The sequence below is a fragment of the Etheostoma cragini genome, chromosome 2 (genome assembly GCF_013103735.1).
Source record: "Etheostoma cragini isolate CJK2018 chromosome 2, CSU_Ecrag_1.0, whole genome shotgun sequence".
Classification (NCBI taxonomy): Eukaryota; Metazoa; Chordata; class Actinopteri; order Perciformes; family Percidae; genus Etheostoma; species Etheostoma cragini.
Genome location: NC_048408.1, coordinates 4156286 through 4178066, shown reverse-complemented (window position 1 = coordinate 4178066; position 21781 = coordinate 4156286). Strand labels below are relative to the sequence as shown.

General features: G+C 39.9%; 1 protein-coding gene across 1 annotated transcript in view; it reads left to right on the top strand.

The window, feature by feature from the left end:
* Nucleotides 1–20784, top strand: part of vegfc (vascular endothelial growth factor c) — a 62956-nt gene extending 42172 nt beyond the window's left edge. The window contains exons 5-7 of the mRNA XM_034899090.1: nucleotides 6391–6533; nucleotides 13486–13810; nucleotides 19558–20784. Of these exons, the coding sequence (XP_034754981.1) occupies nucleotides 6391–6533; nucleotides 13486–13810; nucleotides 19558–19666 (577 nt within the window). The 3' untranslated portion in view covers nucleotides 19667–20784. The remainder of the gene's footprint in view (nucleotides 1–6390; nucleotides 6534–13485; nucleotides 13811–19557) is intronic.
* Nucleotides 20785–21781: the final 997 nt, after the last annotated feature.

The following is a 21781-nucleotide window of genomic DNA, read 5'->3' as shown; positions in this document are numbered from 1 at the left end:
AGCAGCTTGCTCCAGTGCTGGCTGACCTAACTTTTTATTTAGCAGCTCTTTACTCACAATGATGTGGCTGCACTTTCACCAGATTTACAGATAGAGTAGGTCTAGACCACACTCTTTAATTTACAAAGACCCAACAATTCAACAGCATGCATTTGGTGCAACAGTGACGAGGAAAAACGTTGGGCTTTTTCACCTAAAAACTTTTAGGCAGAAACCTCAGACAGACCCAGGGTCTTGGTGGGGGGCATCTGTCACTGCCGGTGTGGACACAGACTGATACAGATATACAAATATGGAGAAATATGATTCATAACTATAGCAGCTGGAATGGTGAACAGTGGCAATTATAGTTACAATAAAGTTAGTGGAACTATGACTAGAAATAATGCTAGTAGCAGTTCAGGGTGTAGCGGGGCGTACTAGGGCATAGCAGGGCGTTGAGCAGGACCACGGGGGCAGCTGCAATCACTTTCCAATCCTTCCACAATCCAAGGAGAACAGCGAGGCGAGAAAACATAAGGTCTCCGGGGAGTAAGTTAGTGACAAGCATTACTGAGACATCAATGAACAGATGGAGAGAGAGAGAGAGGAGAGAGGAGATCAGTGGGTCAAAGGAAGCCCCGTCGCAGTCTAAAACTATAACAGCACAACTAAGAACTGGTCCGAGGCAAACCTGAGCCAGATCTACAAGGGTTGCTACATTAATCTGACGACTATGAAAAGAAGCAAAGAAGAGAAGGGGTGCCGTGTCTGCATCCATCAATACAGTCATATTGCAGTCAATACTACAACAACAGACAACAACTCTTCTTATCCAGAGCCACTCAGCTACATGTGGATCATAATCCACTGATCTTTTTTTTTAGAACACATGAATTCCTGGGATCAACAGACAGACTATTATGTCTAGCTGTAGAAAAGCTTCAACAATGGAAAACTGTAGGGGCTTGGTGTCCCTGACATGTATAGAGAAGTCAGTGGGGAAAGAATCAGGTGAAATAAATCATGTTTAAATGGACACCAGCCAATCAGAATCAAGTATTCGCCGAGACCATGATATAAGTTAAGGGCCGGCTACATTGCATGCGTAACGTATGCGGAGCCAATATTCCATCACTACACTTCCACTATGATTAACAAAACTGGTGATACCGGCCAGAGCAGCGTAAGTTTTCTATTTATATATTTCATGCGAGGTGTTTGCGGACCTTTTACAAAGAAATTAATTATAAAGTCTTTTAAGTGAAACTGCCGATACACAAGAAATGACTTATTGACCATCGGTGAGCGTATTGGCAGTTTTGTTTTGAGACTTTCTGTTTGCATGTCTTGTTTCCCTCCCCTGCGTCCTCTGCAGCTGACTATAGATTGATGTATCACAGCGCTGTGCCGGCTCCAAAAAACTAAAGAAACAACAACAATCCCAAAGAACGTGTCCATCAATGGGCAGAACTTCTGAAGTCCTTTAATTCCTTAAAATGGACACCTCGCCGGGCATTAACACCTCTGAAAACTTACATAGGTGTTTTCAGTTATCATGGCTGATTAGACTGTGCAAAGTGTAAAAACACTAACTGGAGACTCAGTAAGATATATCACTCAATCAGTCTTAACACACCCATAGTCCTGGCAAAAAGTCCGATCAGCCACATTAACTGAAAATACCTGTATGGGTGTTCAGTGGGTGTTATACCATGGGCCATTTTTTGCAAGACCATCCCTTTATATTTCCATTCAATCTAAAGATTTCCGGAACCCTCATGTTGTCCTCAGGTCAACTTTACCCTTTTTCAGTTTTTTTATCATAAAAAATGGGCCTTCAAAATAAGCGCCTAAAATGTCAACATTAGAAATATCAAATAACTTTAGAAAAAACATTTAAAAAAGCACCCACAAATTGAAACAAAAATGTCTTAAAAAGCAATAATAATGTTTCATGGTTGATGGGAAGACAACACAACATAAATCTGTGTCTCTGGTAACTCCTAGTGGTTTGAATACTACCTGGGACAATCACTCCCCTCCCATTAGGTTTTCATGCAATAGAAACCTTTTTCACTGCCCCTGCTGTGAGCCGACTGGAGCTCCCACTGAGGCCACTTTCACAGACATGAAGCTTTCATTTCCCCAACTACGGATTGCTTGTTTAAATAACACGAGACAAATGTCTATTACCAGATTAACAGGAACCTGTGCTTATCTGCCTTTTCCAAGGTAAAAAGATTCACAACTAAGACACACACACACGCACACACACACACACACAAACGCACAACTATACACTTCAGATAATAGTCAACAATAAAGCATTTTATACATTTCTGAAGCTGGATACATGTAGCATTAGAAAGCCTGCTACTGTATGTTAGCATTTGTGATTCCAAACACAGTGACATGAGGCCGTAGGATTATCATCAGAGATAATCTTCTGATTGAAGTGGACCCAAGAAAACTTTCTTTGATCCATGTGTTTATTTGTCTACAATCCCAATGATAAGCCATTTTAGAGCTTATCATGGGCAAACACGCACACCAATTAAGTGCCCAGTTTCTAACCGAGGCAACTCCTGAATATCAGTTTGAAAGACATGAGGCCTGTTATGGTGGTTTTAGGTTATTTAAACTTTGCTTTAAACATTTTGAGATCATGTGAAATGAGATTAGACTGGATTTATTGGAGAAATTTGGCTGAATTGAACCTTTGCTGTCACATGTATGAAAGGGATAAGGCCATTATCCTGCATGTCTTTTATTATTATTTATTTAAGTTTATTTTAGTCGTCAAACAAACAACTGAATGCAAACACAAAATGAGGACAAAGAAGGTCAATCTTACATAATCGCGGCTCCCTCTTCACAAAATATGCATCAACAAAACAAATGACTGAAAAAAACACCATACCATACCAATAATTACTTGCCAAAGAATAGAAATTAAGACTCTTGATTTAAATTTGATCACAATTTAAGTCAAAATTTAAGTCATAACTCCGGGTAGTTAAACCTGAGGGTTTAACTAATACCTGAAACAATCATTACCGTCTCATAAGGTTCTTATGCAATGAAAAGAAATCACTTCTCCAGTACATAGGACAAACTTTAGATATGGCCCGGCAACGGGAGACATTTCTAGTCCGCTCAGCAGCTCATAGAACCCTTTGGCTCAGCTACGAGCCAGAAAGCTAACATTATGCTAGTGGGAATCAAAGTCAATAAAAAAAAAAAACGTGTTGAAGCTGTAAGCTTGTTAAAGTCTTGCAATATATATTTGGAGTAAACAGAGGCCCATTCGTTTCAAACGGTGAACAGACTCTTTCAATGGAACTGCTTAGTAGGCATCCATGACTGTTTATCAGTGACACCAGAATCACGCAGACCACAGTATATTAAAGAGTAACTTCACACATCCAGCATCAACACTGCTAGTTAAGATATTCTTTAAAGATGCAACAAATCATTGGCTAATATTTTGGATTTATTATAAGGATCCCCATTAGCTGACGCCTGGATGACCAGCTGGTCTTCCTGGGGTCCAAAACAACATTTAATCAGACAATATTTAAACATGTCATAACATATACAAAGAAGAAAATGTAATAAATAAAACATCAGCTTCCAGAACTAAATAAAAAAAGACTCCAAAGAAAATTAAAAAGAGTTAAACACAACAGCAACCAAGCAAACTAGAACGGGAGTGATATGTGAACGTCTAGATGTATTTGTTAAAAAGCGAGCAGCAGCATTTTGCACATTTTGAAGACGTGAGATGGACTTCTGATTCAGACCATTACTGGCCTTATCTAGGTTATGTCTGCTCAGGAAGGGCTTAACTTGCTAGAATCTGGAAAAAGCTAATTCTAACAACATAACTGATCTGCTTGTCAAATCTAATGCTGCAATCAAAAGTAACCCTCAAGTCTTTGACAGCTGACCTAGTGTAAGATGCCAGAGCTCACAAACTCAAAGCTGGACCGTTTTGCATGCCTAAAGTACTGAAAATAATACACTCTGTTTTATCTTCATTCAAATTAAGTAAGTGTTCTGAAAGCCACAACTTAATATCAGTGATACAACTAAGCAGGGAGTTTAGTGTGACATTTACTTTCATAGACAAATAGATTTGCTATCATCTGCGTAGCAATGACATGACAAGTTCTGCTTTCCTATCATAGCCCCTAAAGACAGCATGTATAAAGAAAACAAAATGGGGTCCATGATTGAGCCCTGGAGAACCCCACAAGATGGAGGAGCAACTGTAAGGAGAGATCAGCAATCATGACAAAAAAGCTCCTATTTGCCAAATAGGCGCTAAACCATTTAAGTACAGAGCCTCTGATGTCTACACAATGCTCAAGGCAAGAGAGGAGGACTGCATGGTCCACTGTGTCAAAAGCCGCTGTGAGGTCCAAAAGCACTAAAACAGTAGGATTCCCAATATATACAGACAAGGCAATATCATTAAATACTCTACAGACTCAGTACTGTGACTTGATCTTTTCCCCAAACTTTTAAAGAAAAGGCATATGAGAGACTGGTCTAAAATTGGACAACACTGTGGAGTCAAGATTAGGCTTCTTAAGTACTGACCTCACCACAGCATGTTGAAAGGCAGCTGCGACGGAACCTAAACTACGACAAGAATTAAAAAGAGGAAGAAGACTCACCCAATGGTGCTATTAAAAACCTCCTTCACCATTCTGGCGGGAACAATGTCTAGGGGACAGTTGATAGGTTTCATGTGTTGTCAGTGATGTCAGAGAAACTGGCTTAAATTCCTGCGGGAGAAGCAGGTAAAAACACCTTCAAATTAGCACTGGCGTTTTTTTCTGGCAGATGCTACTTTGTCAGTAAAATAACAGAAATTTCTCACATGTACTGATTGAAACATCTATCAGAGCAGAGGTGCATGGATTTATGACAGAGTTAATAGTATTAAATAACACTCTAGGTTCATGGCAACTGTTAGCGATGACAGAATAGAGGTGCATCTTTGCCACCTTCACAGCATTCTGGTACGTGGCTAGGCTTTCTTCCATCTTCATTCAGCTTGTCTGCAGTGTTGCCTAAGGGCCCTTGTGGTGTCATTTAGCCAGGGGTCCGCCTAGGTTTAATAGCTTTAATCCGATGAGGGGCAAAATAGTCTTCGTTGATTTCAGTGCATGTGGAATGGAACACAAAAAGATTGCTATCTGGGGAAGAGGAAGCTACCAGACCATTTGTTACATAAAACTGTTAGCCCACCAACGCAGAAGAAATGCCAATAAACCCATCCTGGAGTGCTATGTGGACTAACTAGACCCTCCTCCAAAGCACTGAGGAGGAAAGTCTGCCAATGCGAGACTAAGGCAGAATCTCCGCGACCCTCCTCTTCCCCATTTACCTCCACTTCCCAGCATTCCCAGCACCCAGAGTTCAGTCATCAGAAGCCCCGCCTCTCGTCACATACATCCAGATCTTTAGGCTTCCTTTATCCTTTCATCACCTCCCCCTTTTGTCTAGACTCGATCGGCGGGGGGCTATTCCAATGTATCAATGACCTCTTAACCCCTTATCATTTGACATTGCGATGGAGTCTAATCGCCAAGACTCTAAACATATTAACATATCATGCACCTCGTTCATTATACTTAGGTCACTCTATGTCAAATTAAGTCCCATTTTTAAATTAAGTCCAATTTCCCATTTTTTGGGGGATCTCTATCTATCTATCTATCTATCTATCTATCTATCTATCTATCTATCTATCTATCTATCTATCTATCTATCTATCTATCTATCTATCTATCTATCTATCTATCTATCTATCTATCTATCTATCTATCTATCTATCTCCTTCCAGCAACAGGTCTTGTATCATATCAACATTACAAGCTATTATGGGTCACGTGTTTCCAACTTGCTGCAGACACTGAACAAGAGGGATCTTCATGTTGTTCCCTGTCTTGCTGTCATCTGTTGAAAGTCAGTCCAAGACTCACGTTGGATTGATACACTTCTCCCCATCTCGCATTTTCATTTTACCGTCTGCCATTTGCTGCTGGTCAGAGCCCATTGTCGGCAGTAACTAATAGTTTTACAAGGATGATTGATGAGAGCTGGAGGGATTCAGTTGTACTGAGCAATTAATCAAATTAGACAAGCAAAGCCAAATGAATTATCATGCACAGCTTGATTACAAAGGGACTTGAACGAGTCAAAGGCTCATTATACTCAAATTGGCCAATTGGGCCAATGTAGGGTGTTTATTAGTGGCAATGGTAGCACAAGAGACTTTACTTGAAAGCATTGGATTGGCTTTATAATAAAACCTTGTTTATTGGAGCTATACATTGGATAGAACTTATAAATACTGCTGTCATGAGTTCTTTTTGTCTTTTTTCTCTGTTAAAGGTGTCCAATAGCCAACAGGACGTGTCCTCCTGGTCAGTCTTGGAGCAGCAGGCAGTGTCGGTGTGTCAGCATGACCGCCCATGTGCATCAAAACCCCCCTCCCCCACCACTGCCCCCTCCACGGCCCTTCCAACAGCACCTTGGTGAGTGTTTGCACATAGGCAGATTTATGTTGTATCTTGTAATTTCATCAGAAAACATTGGAGAGGAAATCTTGTTTGCTTATTTTTCCTGCAGTAGCCTAGACAAAAATACAAAAGAGGGGTAAACCAACAATTACAGTTGCTGATAGGTATACAGTAGGTCTGATAGCTGCCAAAAAAATCAAGACTAGTAATAAGCACAGTAGATGGCAGAGCTTTTTCAAACTATGTGTGTGTGCGTGGTCATGTGAATGTGTCCTTATTTTTGTAAAACCTAAATGGATGTAATTAAAGATGTCGACAGGAAAATAGGCTTTAATGTGCTAACACTATAATGACATCAGCTGCTGTTTACACAGCACACGCTGCATTCCTTAAATCCACCTCTCTGCTCAACGCACCACAACTAATGCAAGCCCTCATGTGGGAAATCTTTAACCAGCATATGGGGGGGGGGGGGGGCAGCTTTAAACATGTAGCAAAGTGTCTTCTCAGTTGGCAAGTAGCATTCCTCCACCCAAAACTATAGTTAAATCATTCCAACTAGTAACCATGGATTACCAGAACTAAAAACACATTAGGGCTGCAGTCTGGAAACATAAACAGTTACAAAGCAACAGCCTTCTAAGGGGAGAAGAGCAGTAAAGGATGCAAAACAGGTCTACAGGAAGAAAATGGAACTACAATTCCCGGAGAGCAACCCCAGAAGCATGATGGATTACAAGGACGACAACAACCTACTCATGAATGTCAGCAAGACCAAAGATAATAGTGGACTTTGGAAAAGAAGCAGAGAATGAACTAGAGTGTGCCCGCTGTATATTAACAGTGTAGGGGGTGGTTTAAGTCCCTCGGTCATCAGCGTGGGGCTGACCTTGGTGCTGCAAATGGTCTCAGTGGTGGCAAGGCATGGTAGACATGGTCCCCCCCTTTGATGGCTTTGACTGGCTTGTACCAAAACAGGAGCAAAAGGAAACAGAACATACAGACACAAGGGAAACACAGGTCAGAACCAACAATACAAGACCTGGGAGGAAAGATACAAACACAAGACAGGACCAAAAGAGAAAAAAAATTCCAAAACAAAACCCCAAACCACAACAGATTTGCACTTTATATGATTCCATGTGACAAATAAATGATTGATTGATAACACACGGTGAGAAAGGAAATGGGCATTGGCTGCTGTATTGCGGTCTTTTCTAAAGAAGTGAGTGTTCTTCTGTGAAATTTTAAGAATTCAGTCGGTGTGAGGTACATTTTCACTCTCAAGTCCCCATCCGAGGCACCCACAGTGTAACAACACCTGGAATGGTGTGATGACCATAGCTGTGACGGACAGATCCCTTTGACCATCCCCCATTTTCATTTAATTTAATCACTACACACAGGCCTGAAATACACACACATGGCCAGGACTTATTCATGCACTAATGGAGAGATGTCAGAAGGAGAGGGCTGCCAATGCTGGACCTGCGCCCTGAGCGGTTGCCTTGCAAAAGCACCTGGCAGTGCCCAGGAGGTGAAGTGGCATCTTACCAGCTACCAATCCACAAACTAGCAGGGGGGCTTGACAAGTGTAGGAGCAATCCTCACGAAAGATAACAAAAATGTTCTGATGCCAGAAAAAACAATAGTGCAGATCCAACTAAAGATTACGGTACAGTATAAATAAGTGCAGTAGCTGACAATGGATCAGTGTGGCAGTGTTGCTGCCAGTTGATGGGTCCCTGTAGCACCCAACAATATAATAACTTCCTGAAAATTTGATAAAATTTGCACTTAACCTGATCAAAAATGTAACAAAACCCAATAATGTAAGAACTTCTCCAATACCGTTATAACATGTCTTAACATGTCAGTTTTTGTTTTGCTCAGAAATATAAAGAGTGCAAGTCTAAAACATGTTTAATACTTTTAGTGTCATGTTAGCCTCCCGAAAACACACCATTTGACACTGATTTGGTTTGGTAATGTAAAGAGGCTTTATTTAGCGTTTGAAATGATAAACAGAGAGCCTGGTCCGTTATAAAGCAAAGATTTGTTAAACTAAAATTCCTTTTTATGGAAAATGAACCTGCCCATAGCTGTGCTGACTGCTTGTTGCATAAGGATCGTCCAGTAGACCAGCGTGGATCTAAGATTAGAAACCAACCGAAGATGGCTAACGTCACACAGAGCAATTCAATCTAAATGAAATTGTCTTTTTCATCTGAGTCAACATTGATTTGTGTTGAAAAAATTTCAGAATGTGTATTATTGGTGGAGTTTCTACATTTTTTTTTTAACGTTTTTTTGTAAAGATGAATGCATATGTTATTACATTTTTAGGCAGGATTACATAATTGGGTGCTACATGCAAGGCCTGTAGTGAGCACACATACCAAGGACTGAAACAACAAACTCTTACTAGAGCCATCGTTCTCTGTGTTAGTCTTTGTGACAGGAGAATGTTCATGTGTTCACTGAGGAGTATTTATGACTGCAATGTGTTTGCTGTGTGTGTGTGATTGAGTGTGTGTGTGTATGTTTGGCTATGATAAAACTCTGGACTCTGTGTAAACAAATGAGAAAGAGTAGAATGTGGAGACCCCAGAGTAGCAGATTCCACAGCCACTCAAACATACAATAAACAGAGCCAAAAACAAATGATCTGACAAAGATAGCAGGACATAGGACATTTACTGCATGGAGTAGTGGAAAACAAGTATGCTTTCATTATATAATAATATAAATATTATGTCCCTCTTTATTTCAAAGGGTCACCTGAAAAAAAATCGACATATATGTTCCCTTCCCTGTAGTGGTATTTGTCAATCTAGATAGTTTTGGTGTGAGGGATGTCTGCCTTCTCTCCAGTGTAATGGAACTAGGTGGCGTGTGGTGATCAAAGCTCCAAAAAAACAAAAACTAAAAAAAACTCAACTGCAATTTCTCTTTCTAGGAACGATACCTGGTTACTCTAGATAATCCACAGACTTGGTTTTGCGCAGTCTCATGTAGGAACTATTTCTTTTTTACCAAACTACACAGGCCAACCCTGTCACCTCCCAGAAGGAAGAATACTCCTAGACTATGGGCTCACACTTGTGACAGCATGATATTTAAACATTAATGGCTAAGTAACTGTTAGATCAGCTTTGTAGCTACAATTAAGCATGAGTATTTTCATAAGTACAGAGTAACCTTTTATAATTCAGCCAGTACACATACAACACTGCTTAACAACAACAACTTTAAAAAGCAGTACAACATTTGGGTCCATTTTACCTCGCAAGGTTCACAGACAAAACAACCGTCCTTTGCCAGACTTGTTTTCCCTATATTTACACAACGTTATTACCATAAGCCTCATGCATCTTACATTGTATAAATTGGGCTAGAGGAGCAAAGTAACAAGCTCCAGTTGCACACAGGTCAAAACTCAATTTGATCACACAAATGTATGCAGGGTGGGATTTGTGAAGAAAGCAGACTGGGGGATGTTTTTTGATCATGCAAAGAAAAAAAAGTATAAAATCCCCCTTCCAATATCATGGAAATAGAGCCACTCTACCAGGCATGCTTAAACATATTCATGAACTTCAATATTTACAGGAAAAAATCTGTGAGTTCTAACTGGATCTAACTGGATCTATCAGATCTAACTGGTAGCGCTCCAACTCCTGCACAAGTTCTGGCTCCTTCCTTCACAGCGGTGGTGAAGGGATAGCTAGTCTCTTCTGCCCGGGTCTGGTCCCTCATGGCTTCTAACCCACATTATTCATTTGACAGAGCTAGATTGTATATCTAAAGTGTTCAAGACTGAGACTTCTCCATACATAATATGTTGTAGTGAAGATGTTCTAAGCTTGAAAACAGTTGTTCTCTGGGGAAAATAAAGTTCCATTTAAGCTCATTATGTGGGTTTCGGTTAAAGTCTGTAAGCACATGCTGCTATGCTGGAGTAGAAACAGCTTGCAGTTTGTCAGCAGTAAAACTATGGGTCTTTGTTATCAGTGTTTGTTCATCTGAACACACACAAACACACACACACACACACACACACACACACACACACACACACACACACACACACACACACACACAGCATGTGTGTATGGACTAGTCTGAACATTTGTCTCTCTGTTTCCATGTCCCTCTGTGTTGCTCGGCCAAAAGATGATTTACCAGTATTGAAAGACAACCATCTGTTTTATCCTCGAGGAAAGAGAGAACATTGCTTGCTTTCAAATGTAAACATCAAGCAAAAGTTGGAAAAAGTAGGAAAAAATCAACTTTAGCTACGATCCACACCACTTAAACACCATCTGAGATCCCAACCTCGGTGATGTTCTCTGCCACCAATCGTGCTAACTGATGTACAAGTTCTGAATAATTAACCGGATAATATCTGTGTGTACGGAGTGAGTGAGAAACTTGTGAGGGAAAAGGTTACTCTTACTGCAATGAAGAAAACAAAGGAAGCAAATCACGGGCTGAAAGCAGGATGGCCACAGCTGGAGGAACGGGTCCACAGATGGGTGCTTGAACAACGTGCTGCAGAGAGAGGCTTCTTTACGGTGCAGTTACGTCTCCATGCCTTGGTAGTTGTTCTGTGTAATAGTGTATAGTTGAATAACTGTTAGTGTGTTACGTTAACAAACCAGACACCTTCCATATTCAGCCTGTTGTTTCTGTGTGCTAAATGTCTGTTCTTGGTCTTGGATTTTGTGGAATAAAATTCTAAATAAATGCAATAATAGTTCAGTGTGACTTATATATGTTTTTTTCATCATTATGACGCATTTTTTGAGTGATGCAACTTATACTCCGGAGCAACTTATTGTGACAGAACACAAGACTTTGTGAAGAAAAAGGGATGTGTGCATTACTGTGAATATGAACTGGTGCAACAGCAGGAACGTTAATATTTTATCCCGTTTCTCATCTGATCTTCGGTTAAAGTCAATCAAATGCAGGCAACACTTTCTACCATTAACACAGCAGTGTACATCCAACAGCAGTCGAGAACAGAGACTGCCCTGCCGGATCTTTGCAAAGACCTGGACTGCCTGCAGACTGATACACCTGATGCTGCTCTTATTGTGACTGGAGACTCACTGGAGAACACTCTGGATCACCGCTATACGGCATTCAACTATTCAAAAATGCTACCCACATTTGGGAAGAGCGACCATGTGGGCAAACTACGGTGCGTGCCAATTAAAATTCACACTACTAGGCTTCACTACTGGAGTCTGGAGCATGTACCAAGATACCACCATCAACGTTTCTGATGACATCAATGGGTTCACTGATTCTGTGGTAGAATAATGTATAAAACAAAAGCAACTGTACCCAAAATTACTGTTAAACCATTCCACAACCAGAAACCATGGTTTGCCAAACCGTCCGGGAGGCCACGAACAGACGCACTTGGCCTTCAAAATAAGGAATGAGGTCTAGAAGCATGGACAGTTAAAAGCAGCAACTTCCGATGGGAGAAGAGCAAGATAGGAGGCAAAAAGAGACTAGGGGAAGAAAGAGGAACCACAATTCCAGGAGGGCAACCCCAGAAGCATGTGGCAAGGTCTAAGAACTATGAATGACAACAACCTACTCATGCATGTCAGCGAGACTAAAGAGATGATAATGGACTTTGGTAAGAAGCAGGGAAGGAACTATTCCCCCCTAATTTCAGCAGGTCCTCGGTCAAGAGGGTGGACAGCTTTAAGTCCCTTGGTGTCCACAGCAAAAAGGGACTTGTCGACGAGGTTTATATTTGATGATTGTTCTAGTGCTGATGGAAATTTTGCCGGATGTCCCTCATCTCACCCCTTTCTCTGTGTTGGCGTTCTAACCTCCAGTGGATTTTTGAGGAGTATGGTTACCTGCTCCTCAGATCTCTGCAGGGTAAATCCAGACAGCTAGCTAGACTATCTGTCCAATCTGAGTTTTTTGTTGCACAACTGAAAACAACATTTGAACGTACACATGTTCCACCAAAACAAGTTCCCTACCAAGGCCAGAACACATGTCAACACAATTGCCAGTGATTGACTCTGTGCAGGCCTGGCTCATCTCCAACAAGCCTAATGTATTAATCAAGACATGAGACATGGGAAAGGAAACCTGCGAAATAAAACAGGAAACCAAACCAAACCCAGGATCATTGCAAAACTTGTAAAAATAGATCAACTAAACAGTTAACAACACAAAACTATTAATAACACCAATAAATGGTTCAAATTACTGAACACCAAATGAGCACAGACCAATTAAAAGTAATTATTACAACAATACAGCTACATTAAATTCCCCTGTTACACATCGATGAAGCTAATGAGAAACTAAGACGGCGAAAGAAATATATAATCAGTCATATGGACTACTTTAGGTACATCTGCGTTTTTTTCTGGAAAAGGAAAGAACTTTCTGATTCTGTCCCATTTGCCAATGTGTTCTGTTCGAAAACCAAGTGTAAGATCGTTTTTTTAACTAACTGTATTAAGATCGTTTCTAGTGGATTTAATTACAATACCATTAACTCACTTTGCTGGGGAACTCTGACCCAACTCAAAGACACTCTTTGTCTAGTCACTTAAGGCCATGGCCATTGAGAAGCACCGTGGTCCGATAGGTAGCACTGAGGCCTTACAGCAAGAAGGTACCAGGTTTGAGACCCTGTTTGTCTCAGGTCTTTGTGCGTGGAGTTCACATGTTCTTCCAGTGAGTTTTCTCATGGTGCTCCGGTTACCCCCACCACTAAAACCATGTTCCCCTCCCTCTCTACTGAGCTGATGTGTGGTGAGCATCTGCTGTCGTAAGGCTGCCGTGCATCACCCAGGTGGTTGCAACACATTGCTGGTGTTAGAGGGTACTTCCCCCTTGATAAAGCTCTATATAAATGTACTGAATTATTCCTTTCAAACCCCCATCCCTGTGTCGCCCTCTCCTTCTATCTCTACAGACGTGTTCTCAGCAGACGTGTGTGGCCTAGATAAGGAACTGGACGTGGAAACCTGTCAGTGTGTGTGTCGGCGCAGAGATCAAACTCAAGACTGCGGTCCTAACCGACACCTTGATCGCAACACCTGCCAGTGTGTTTGCAACATCCCTCCTGCTCCCTCCTGCCCACATAACCACGTCTTCAACAGGGAGACCTGTCAGTGCACGTGTAGCAGGATGTGTCCGAGGCACCAGCCCCTCAACAAAACAAAGTGTTCCTGCGAATGTAACGAGTCGCCCAACAAGTGTTTCTTAAAAGGAAGGCGGTTTCACCAAGCCACATGCAGGTAAGGAGGTATGGGAAGGGTTCAGAATCATCTGCTGCCTCTTAGTCAAGTCACTTTAAATTATAAAAGCACATTTAAAACAGCATAAGCTGACCCAAAGTGCTTTCTAACCAGGGAAGAGGGATTGATTGATTGATGCATAACAAACACAACATCAGAAAACAACTTGCATGGTAAAACCAACGTCAAAAAAGATGTAAGTTGGAAAAGTGATTTAAATAAGCAAAAGCGTAAAAAAGCAATATAATGAACAAAAAGTCAGATCAGGAGGTGGCTAGACAGAAGCCATGAAGACGTCGCCTTACCATTCTGTTGTCCTCAGGTCAACTTTGACCAAATTACCCAAAAGTAACATGGATGGTTCCATAAAACACTATTTGCAACTGAAATTAATGATCCACTATCCACTACTTTCACTGGTTTTGGGTGTATTATTCAATTATCAGCATTATCCGCACTAAACTTTGACATATCTGCCATCAACATACATTCCTCTGATCTTAAATATTAGTCAAAATGATCATTGTTTCAGCTTTTTTCTAACACAAAAATCTGATACTTTCATTTCAATTAGTTTTATTGACCATGAATTCCCCAAATAAGTGTAAAACTAGTGTTAATGAGTTGGTTTCAGTTGTGCACACATTGGTGGTAATGTAAAGAAAGTGAAGAAAATGTCAAAATAAGGGAAAAAAACGTCAGAAAAAGCAAGCAAATTGTTGAACAAAGCAACAAAAATCTTTACAAAAACAGTGTTCATTTTGATGCAGGAGGGTAGCACAAATAAAAAATTGGGTCTTTAGTTTTTTTGCGATTGCACAACTGGAGCCACATGTGCAAAACTCTAACTACAGTCTGCACAGCAGCATTTCATGTAGACCAGACTCCCTAGTTTGTTTTACATTGCTAGAAAACAGTTTGCAAAAGTCTACACACTTATCCCATGGCTGTAACCACAACGTTCAAAACACTGTGGATTTATAGCTCTTTGTTCAGATGCTAACAAACTACTGACAAACTGTTAACCACGCATTCAAAACTAGTGCTTATAAAACTCTGCTGATTGCGATTTCAGCTGAAGGCCTAAGCAGGTGTCTTGTTTTGGACTTGTTAGTGAACACATACAATATATATTATATCAAAAGCTCATAAATAATGAAACCGTCATACATTTTACCATTCAAGAGAAGTTGAACTGGTAAGAGAGTAACGCTACCAACATGTCCAGGTTAGATGTCAGAGGTTACGTGCACAGCTATAAACATTTGAGAAACACTTCCTTTGCTACAGTTAAAACTGTGCACTTTCAGAAAGTAAAGGAAATGGAAGCAATGGAAACAGCACTTTACATTAATTTGTATTTAGAGATGATGCAGGAGGATGGCAAAAGAAGACATCCAATGTGATGATGATGATGATGATGATGATGATGATGATGATGATGATGAAAATGTTGGTTCTGGGGAGAGACAGGATTACAATGCCCACAATGCTTTGTTACTAGGACATACTGTCAGTTTGTAACTTGTTTCCAGTAATTACGTAAATTGCTACAGACAAAATAGAAATTAATATATATTGAAGCAAATTGCTGACTTTCATTTTTTCCTGTTTAACGAAAAAAAACTGTTGTAAAAACGCAAACGCAGGAAGTAAAAAAAAAGGCTTTGAGTGTGTTTCCAAGTTCCATATTAAGGTAGATCTGTGGTTGTTTGACTGTGGTGAAATGGTTATGGATGAATACAAGGGGTGGGGGGGAAGCAGTACAGCATATTTTTTCCATGGCAATACTGAATTGATACACAGACGCCAAGTATGAATGTGTTGGTCAGTTTGTCTGCTTGACAATCTATTTTTGCAGCAATACATTTAAAGTAAGACAAACAAACAGAGAAATGTATCTTTTTAAATGAAACAGATGACATCATTTGAAATCAGTAAAAATGTGACATTGGAAAAGAAAGTACTAAATTGCAATATATCACAAAATATTGCAATATGTTTAAAACCGCAATAATATTGTACAGTGGCATAAGTATCGTGATGATATTGTCCTGTGAGGCCTCTGGTGATACCCACCCCTAATCAATACTCTACACAATGCTTTTAGAGCACTGAAAAACTTGCAACATATTGTGCAGATCCCGTGACACACAAACCCATACACCAATTCATCTATTCATTGATCTATCCATCCATCCATATCACCGTTCATTTAATGTCATTGTATAACGGCATTTCGTTGTGCAACCCCGCACAAAGAAATGCCGTTATCTTATATACACAGAATAAAAGGAAGTATCTATAGAGACAGGGTCATTATCTCGGTAATTAGGCATGCATTATTATTGGTAGTTATATTATTACACTTAATTTACCCTGACAGTGAAGATCTACTACTATTTTAATTGGTAAATAGAGTATATGTATTACCCTGGAAAGTGAAAAAAATACAAAAAGGAGTTTGATAAAACCCATATGCCTTTGATGTGGTCAGGCCTTCTTTGGATTATTATAGAGTATTACAGCATATATTGACTAAAATAATTGTTTCATGGCCATTTCATCTACAGAAAACGAAACCATGTTTGTGGTCCTATACGCAATGATGATTTTGTCTTCTTCTAGTCTACATTGCTGTATTTGTAATATCATATTGCCATGTGTTCTGCGAAGCCAAGTGTGTTGGCATAGAATTATTCGCTTAATTAGGTACAAGAGAGTTTAATGAATGACCCCATTAGCGTAACTTGTTTCTATATCACTGTGATCATGGCGAGGCATTTGGCAGCGAAGCTCCGTGTTATATATTTCAGCGGTTCATTGGTTGGATCATCCTAGAGTAGAGTCAACCCCCGCTTTAACACACACACACACACACACGAAAAGCAATGGTCCGGCAGTGGTAGGTGGTTATTGCAATGAACCCGGTGTGTAATACAAGACCTCAGTCTGCTAATGACTTCTCCTAGCTGTCACTTAACCATTTCCTCTCCCTACACAGAAGGAAACACATACACACACATCCATCCCGTCCAGTCCTGACCCTTTGTGACCTTGCTTGAGAGTGATTTATGAGTATAACATGCGGTAGGAATCTAGTGTCTGGGCTCTGGCTGTGGTGTGAATGTGGCTGTGAATGTGTGTTTTAAAGACAGCGTGTGTGTCTATTTGAACTTGTCTGTGTATTTCATCATGGGTTCATAGATCACCATAAGTGACAGAAATATTCTGTGACACCCCGTGCAAGCCAGTAAAGCGGTGGCAAATACACACCAGTCCCAGAACCCTTTGTTGTGTTGATGAAGTGAGTAAGTGCAACGTAACACAGGACTCCATCCCTCCAATGCTTTATTTGTTCTTTTGAATTCCATGGATCCATCCCTTGTGTAATCATCTGATGGTTAGCATTGACTCTGGGCTGGGGTTAACTCGATATGAGCTTTTGAAGGTCAATACAATTTTTTTGGTCTTCAAACTGTTATTTTGTTGTACTTAGGTGAACTGTCTCATGCGGCCGCAGATCAGTGAAACCATTAAACACCCTGACACCCTGTTCTGGTGAAAGCTCTGGTGATTCAGGCGATGGCTGTAAATCACATAGTAGTTCTGAAGGCTTTCATTTTCATGGCTATGAAATCTAAACCTTAGGTGTAACCTCTGACCTTTAGAACACGCATGAAAGTAGCCAGTATTTGTCTTTTTAAGCCAGCAGTGACTACACCGAAAACCTGCAAGCTCCTGGTAAACAGAGGATTATGGATGTAGGCTATAAGTGACCTTTTCATTCACACTGGTGAGCAATTAGATCTCAACAATACTTTAGAATCAGGTCTAAAGTTGACTGATTTCCATCATCAAACCATTCCATTCATTGTTTCTACAAAAAAATGCAGATTAAAAAAAATTGCAGCATTTGATTGGTGGATTTGAAATTACAGATCAAAGATAATCCAGAGATGACTAACGTGGGTGTTAGAGGCCAGTGCAATGCCATCCAGAGTTGCTATTTCTTTAGATAATGAGCTTAAGAGGTGTTGGGGGCCAAGCACAATAACTTTAATTTTGTCTGATCAAGATTTGTAGGTCATCCAGGATTTTATGTCCTTAATGCATGTCTGAAGTTGCTGATTGGTTACTTCTAGCTTGATCAACAAATAATATAATATAATTGGGTATCATCTACATAACATAATGTAATAACAACAATAGTGTTGCCTAGAAGATGCTTATATAAGGGGAATATAATTGGTCTAAGCACAGAGCCTTGTGGAACACCTTTGCTAATTTTACCTTGCAGTAACATAAACAAACTTAGATCAATCTGATATAAAAAACTTAAATCAATGCCAACTGAATTTTCCAGTCTCTGTATTAGGATGGCATGGTCAACAGTGTAGTTGGCTAAGACCCCTGGATCGAGAGTGGTCTTTTTAAGAAAAGGTTTTACCACAGTTACTTTAAATGACTATGGTACGTAGCTGGTAAATCAACAGATAGGTGAAAAGCCAAGTGGTATCTTAGAGTTTAACTTCTTTAATTAGCCCACTTATGGTGTGGCCTTAGAGACAGGTAGATGGCTTGGATGAAGAAATAGTTACAGTTAGTTGGTGATTGTCAATAGAAGAAAATGATTCTAAATATATTTAACCAGTCTAAAAGCTGTTTCTAGGGTACCTTTGTTTGAAGATAAATCCGTACCGGTTAGGGCAGGACGGGATAAATTGTTGTCTATATCCACGACTTTTCACATTGTGATAAATTCAGGGGACATTTTCAGCTCAGAAGCATATTTACCTCCAAAACAAGTAATGTTTTTACTTTTGTAAAACTTAAAACTGGGACACTATACCTAGAGCTGTTCTTATTAGGGGCTGACCCCCCCCCCCACAAGGTCTGATCCTAGACCCACTCCTGCTGCTACTTCCTACTCCACTCCACTTCACCTCAGAGGGGAATATGTTTCAAGATAGAAAGTCCTAATATTTCAAGATAAAAAATCTGAATACTTCAAGATAAAAAGTCCTAATATTTCAAGATAGAAAGTCTTAATATTTCAAAAAAGAAAGTCCTAATAGTCCTAATATTTCAAGAAATAAAGTCCTTGTAGTCCTAATATTTCAAGATAGAAAGTCTTAATGTTTCAAGATAGAAAGTCTCAAAATTTCATAATGTAATGTTTACTGAACTACTGACAGCTTTTGCTTTATTGCTCAAGGCTTGTTTCTGCAACAGCTCCTTGAGAATCAGATACAATAAAAACTATTGAGGACATATTTTCCTTTGACATTGATGCAGTATTAAACGAGATGGCTCCAGTCGGCAGAAAAACAAGCTACAATGTAAGTTAATGGGATAATTGTCCAGCTTATATTTACGTTCATAAAAGTGCTCGTTTTGCTGCTAACAGACTCAGATTCATATTCTAAGTGTCTCACAACATTATGGATAGGATTTCTAAGGAGGTCAACCTTTCTCTTAAAGATTAAGATCGTTTTTAAAACATAAAAGTCCGGCTTTCTAAAACATCTCTGAGCACCGCGAGCTGCGTGTGTTGGGTGTTGGCTACGTTTTGTCAGTATTCTCTTTCTTTCATTCCAATTTCAGGTCTGTCAGTCACAGTGAAAACCGGGTACATTTCCGGGGACAGATCCAGGGGACGTCTGGTCACCCTACTCTAGACATGTTGCTGCTATGGTAGTACTTTTAAAGCTCAATCCTGATTTCTTTTATTTTTTCCATTGCAGTTGTCTCAGGCCTCCCTGCGAGGTAAGGAGGCGAAGGTGTGAACAAGGCTTCTTCTTCAGCGAGGAAGTGTGTCGCTGTGTACCGGCTCACTGGCGACGACTGGACTAATCGCGGGCAAAAAACACGCTAACAAGATGCTAAGGAACTGATTACAAACTTAACAAGTAGAATGCATCACCCATCCTGCTGCTGGTCACGAGTATCCCTTGTGAGCTGTGAAGTGTGCGGACCCTGATGAACGTGGGGGAACCTTATTGACTGGAATGCAGATATGGGAATATCCGGTGATTGGAAGGTGGAACATGCACTGACTCAGCTTATGAGGACGTTTTCACTGGGAGAGCGGATGATTGCGGCCCAGAGAAGGAAAGAAGAATTGAAAGAGAGAGAGTCAACACTCGACACTTGTTTTAAAATACTGTCTGAATATTTTTTTTATATATTTGGGGGGGTTTCTATTAATTATGTCTCAGTATTCTTATGTCAAATATTGATTATATAATTTATTAAATGTTATTTTTGAACCTCTGTTATATTGCAATTTAAATCTATTTCCATGAAAATACACTGTGATCAATATTTTTGTACGTATAGTATATGTGTAAAATAAAGTATACTGGATGGTGTATATAGTAAGCTTAGTTTGTCTGTTGTGGTGCATATTATACTGAAGGGGTTTTGCTTTTAACAATAGAACAACCACAGACCATGCCATTTATTGTTGTAATTAAAAAAAAAGAATTATTCTGTCATTGTTTGTTACCCTCCTACCTTGTTTTTTCCTATATAATTATTCTGCACATTCCTACATTGTCACAATGATAGAAGAACGTTTAGAAAACCAAATGGGACTTTCACAAAAACACCCCTCTTTATTTTCCAAGAGTTGCGATGATTAACATTGATTGGCCATACAGCCCATTGAGACAATGAATTAAACATAGAAACTAATTTGCATGCCGGTATTATCTCACATGTTATCCCACTAAGGTATGTAAGCCCACAGTTTTCATCCTTTCATATTTGTAAAATACCAGAAATGAAAACAGAACTAATGTCACTTTCTGTCTTGAGTATAAAAGTTGTTACCCGACACTGGAGTCCTGTGTTTGCCGTATGCTATAAAATATCAGTGATGTTATGTATGTGACTTATTCTAACAAAAACACTACCGTTGCTAAATTGTATTATTTTGATAGGTTGGTCTAGATGTGTGCGATCAGTAGGCAGGTTGAGTGTTGACCGTCTTCCTGAGAATGTGGTGGACCCAATGGCAGAGACAGCATGCCGGTTTAATGGCAAAATCCCCCCTAAAAACAGAAACAGGCAAAGGGAGTTTTCTCCAGGTAAGCAATCCACTGACAGCCAAACGAGAAAAAACTGCAAATAATGATCTCACACAGTACAAGGGGAACACGAAGAATAAACACAGAGGGTAACAAGACGCAGGGCACACAAGGGTTGGGAAACAGATGAAAGACATCAGGCAATCACAAGAGTGGGAAAAACTCAAAGACAGGAAGTAAAACAAAGACAGAAAACAAAACTGTTAAAAAAATGTATGAAAATGTATGAAATTGATTACTATGTTTCAGCATTTTAGGCTTAACACTGCAGGTTATCCTCTGCTTACATCTCAGAACAAATCCGATAGAACCAAATACATATAGAAATGTTTTTTAATGGAAAACTATTTATTTGCAGGAGCTTGTCACAAACACTTCAGAGATTTTGTTGACTAAACTGAACTGCATATGCGCATTAGACCGGACTATAACTGCAACTGGTGTCAAAATAGCACATTTTACACTGCTAAGAATACACAGATTTTGTGTGGGTTCAAGCTGTTAGTTAAGATATCTGGCTGTGTATGGTGTGTTGGTGTTGTGTGTGTCCTTGCTGCTATAGAAATGAAGAGTGATGATGCATTAAAAGGTGCTTAGGCAATGTTAATCCAATACACTTTTTGTCAAATTCCGGAAATAGCTAGTTTCTGTGTGCGTTGGAAAATAGCCCTGGCTGTGTAAATGGAAAACAAAAAGAAAGGAGCACACAAGCACCAAAACAAACACCAGCTAATCAGCAGCCGGCGGCTCGAGGTGCTCCGGCATGCAGGTGGAGGAAGCATGTGAATGTGCCCCAGCCAGCAGGAGTTATCAAGAAGATGAAATGGCAGAGAAACAGTAAAAGGTCTTAAAAAATACAAATTAAAGAAAAAGTTGT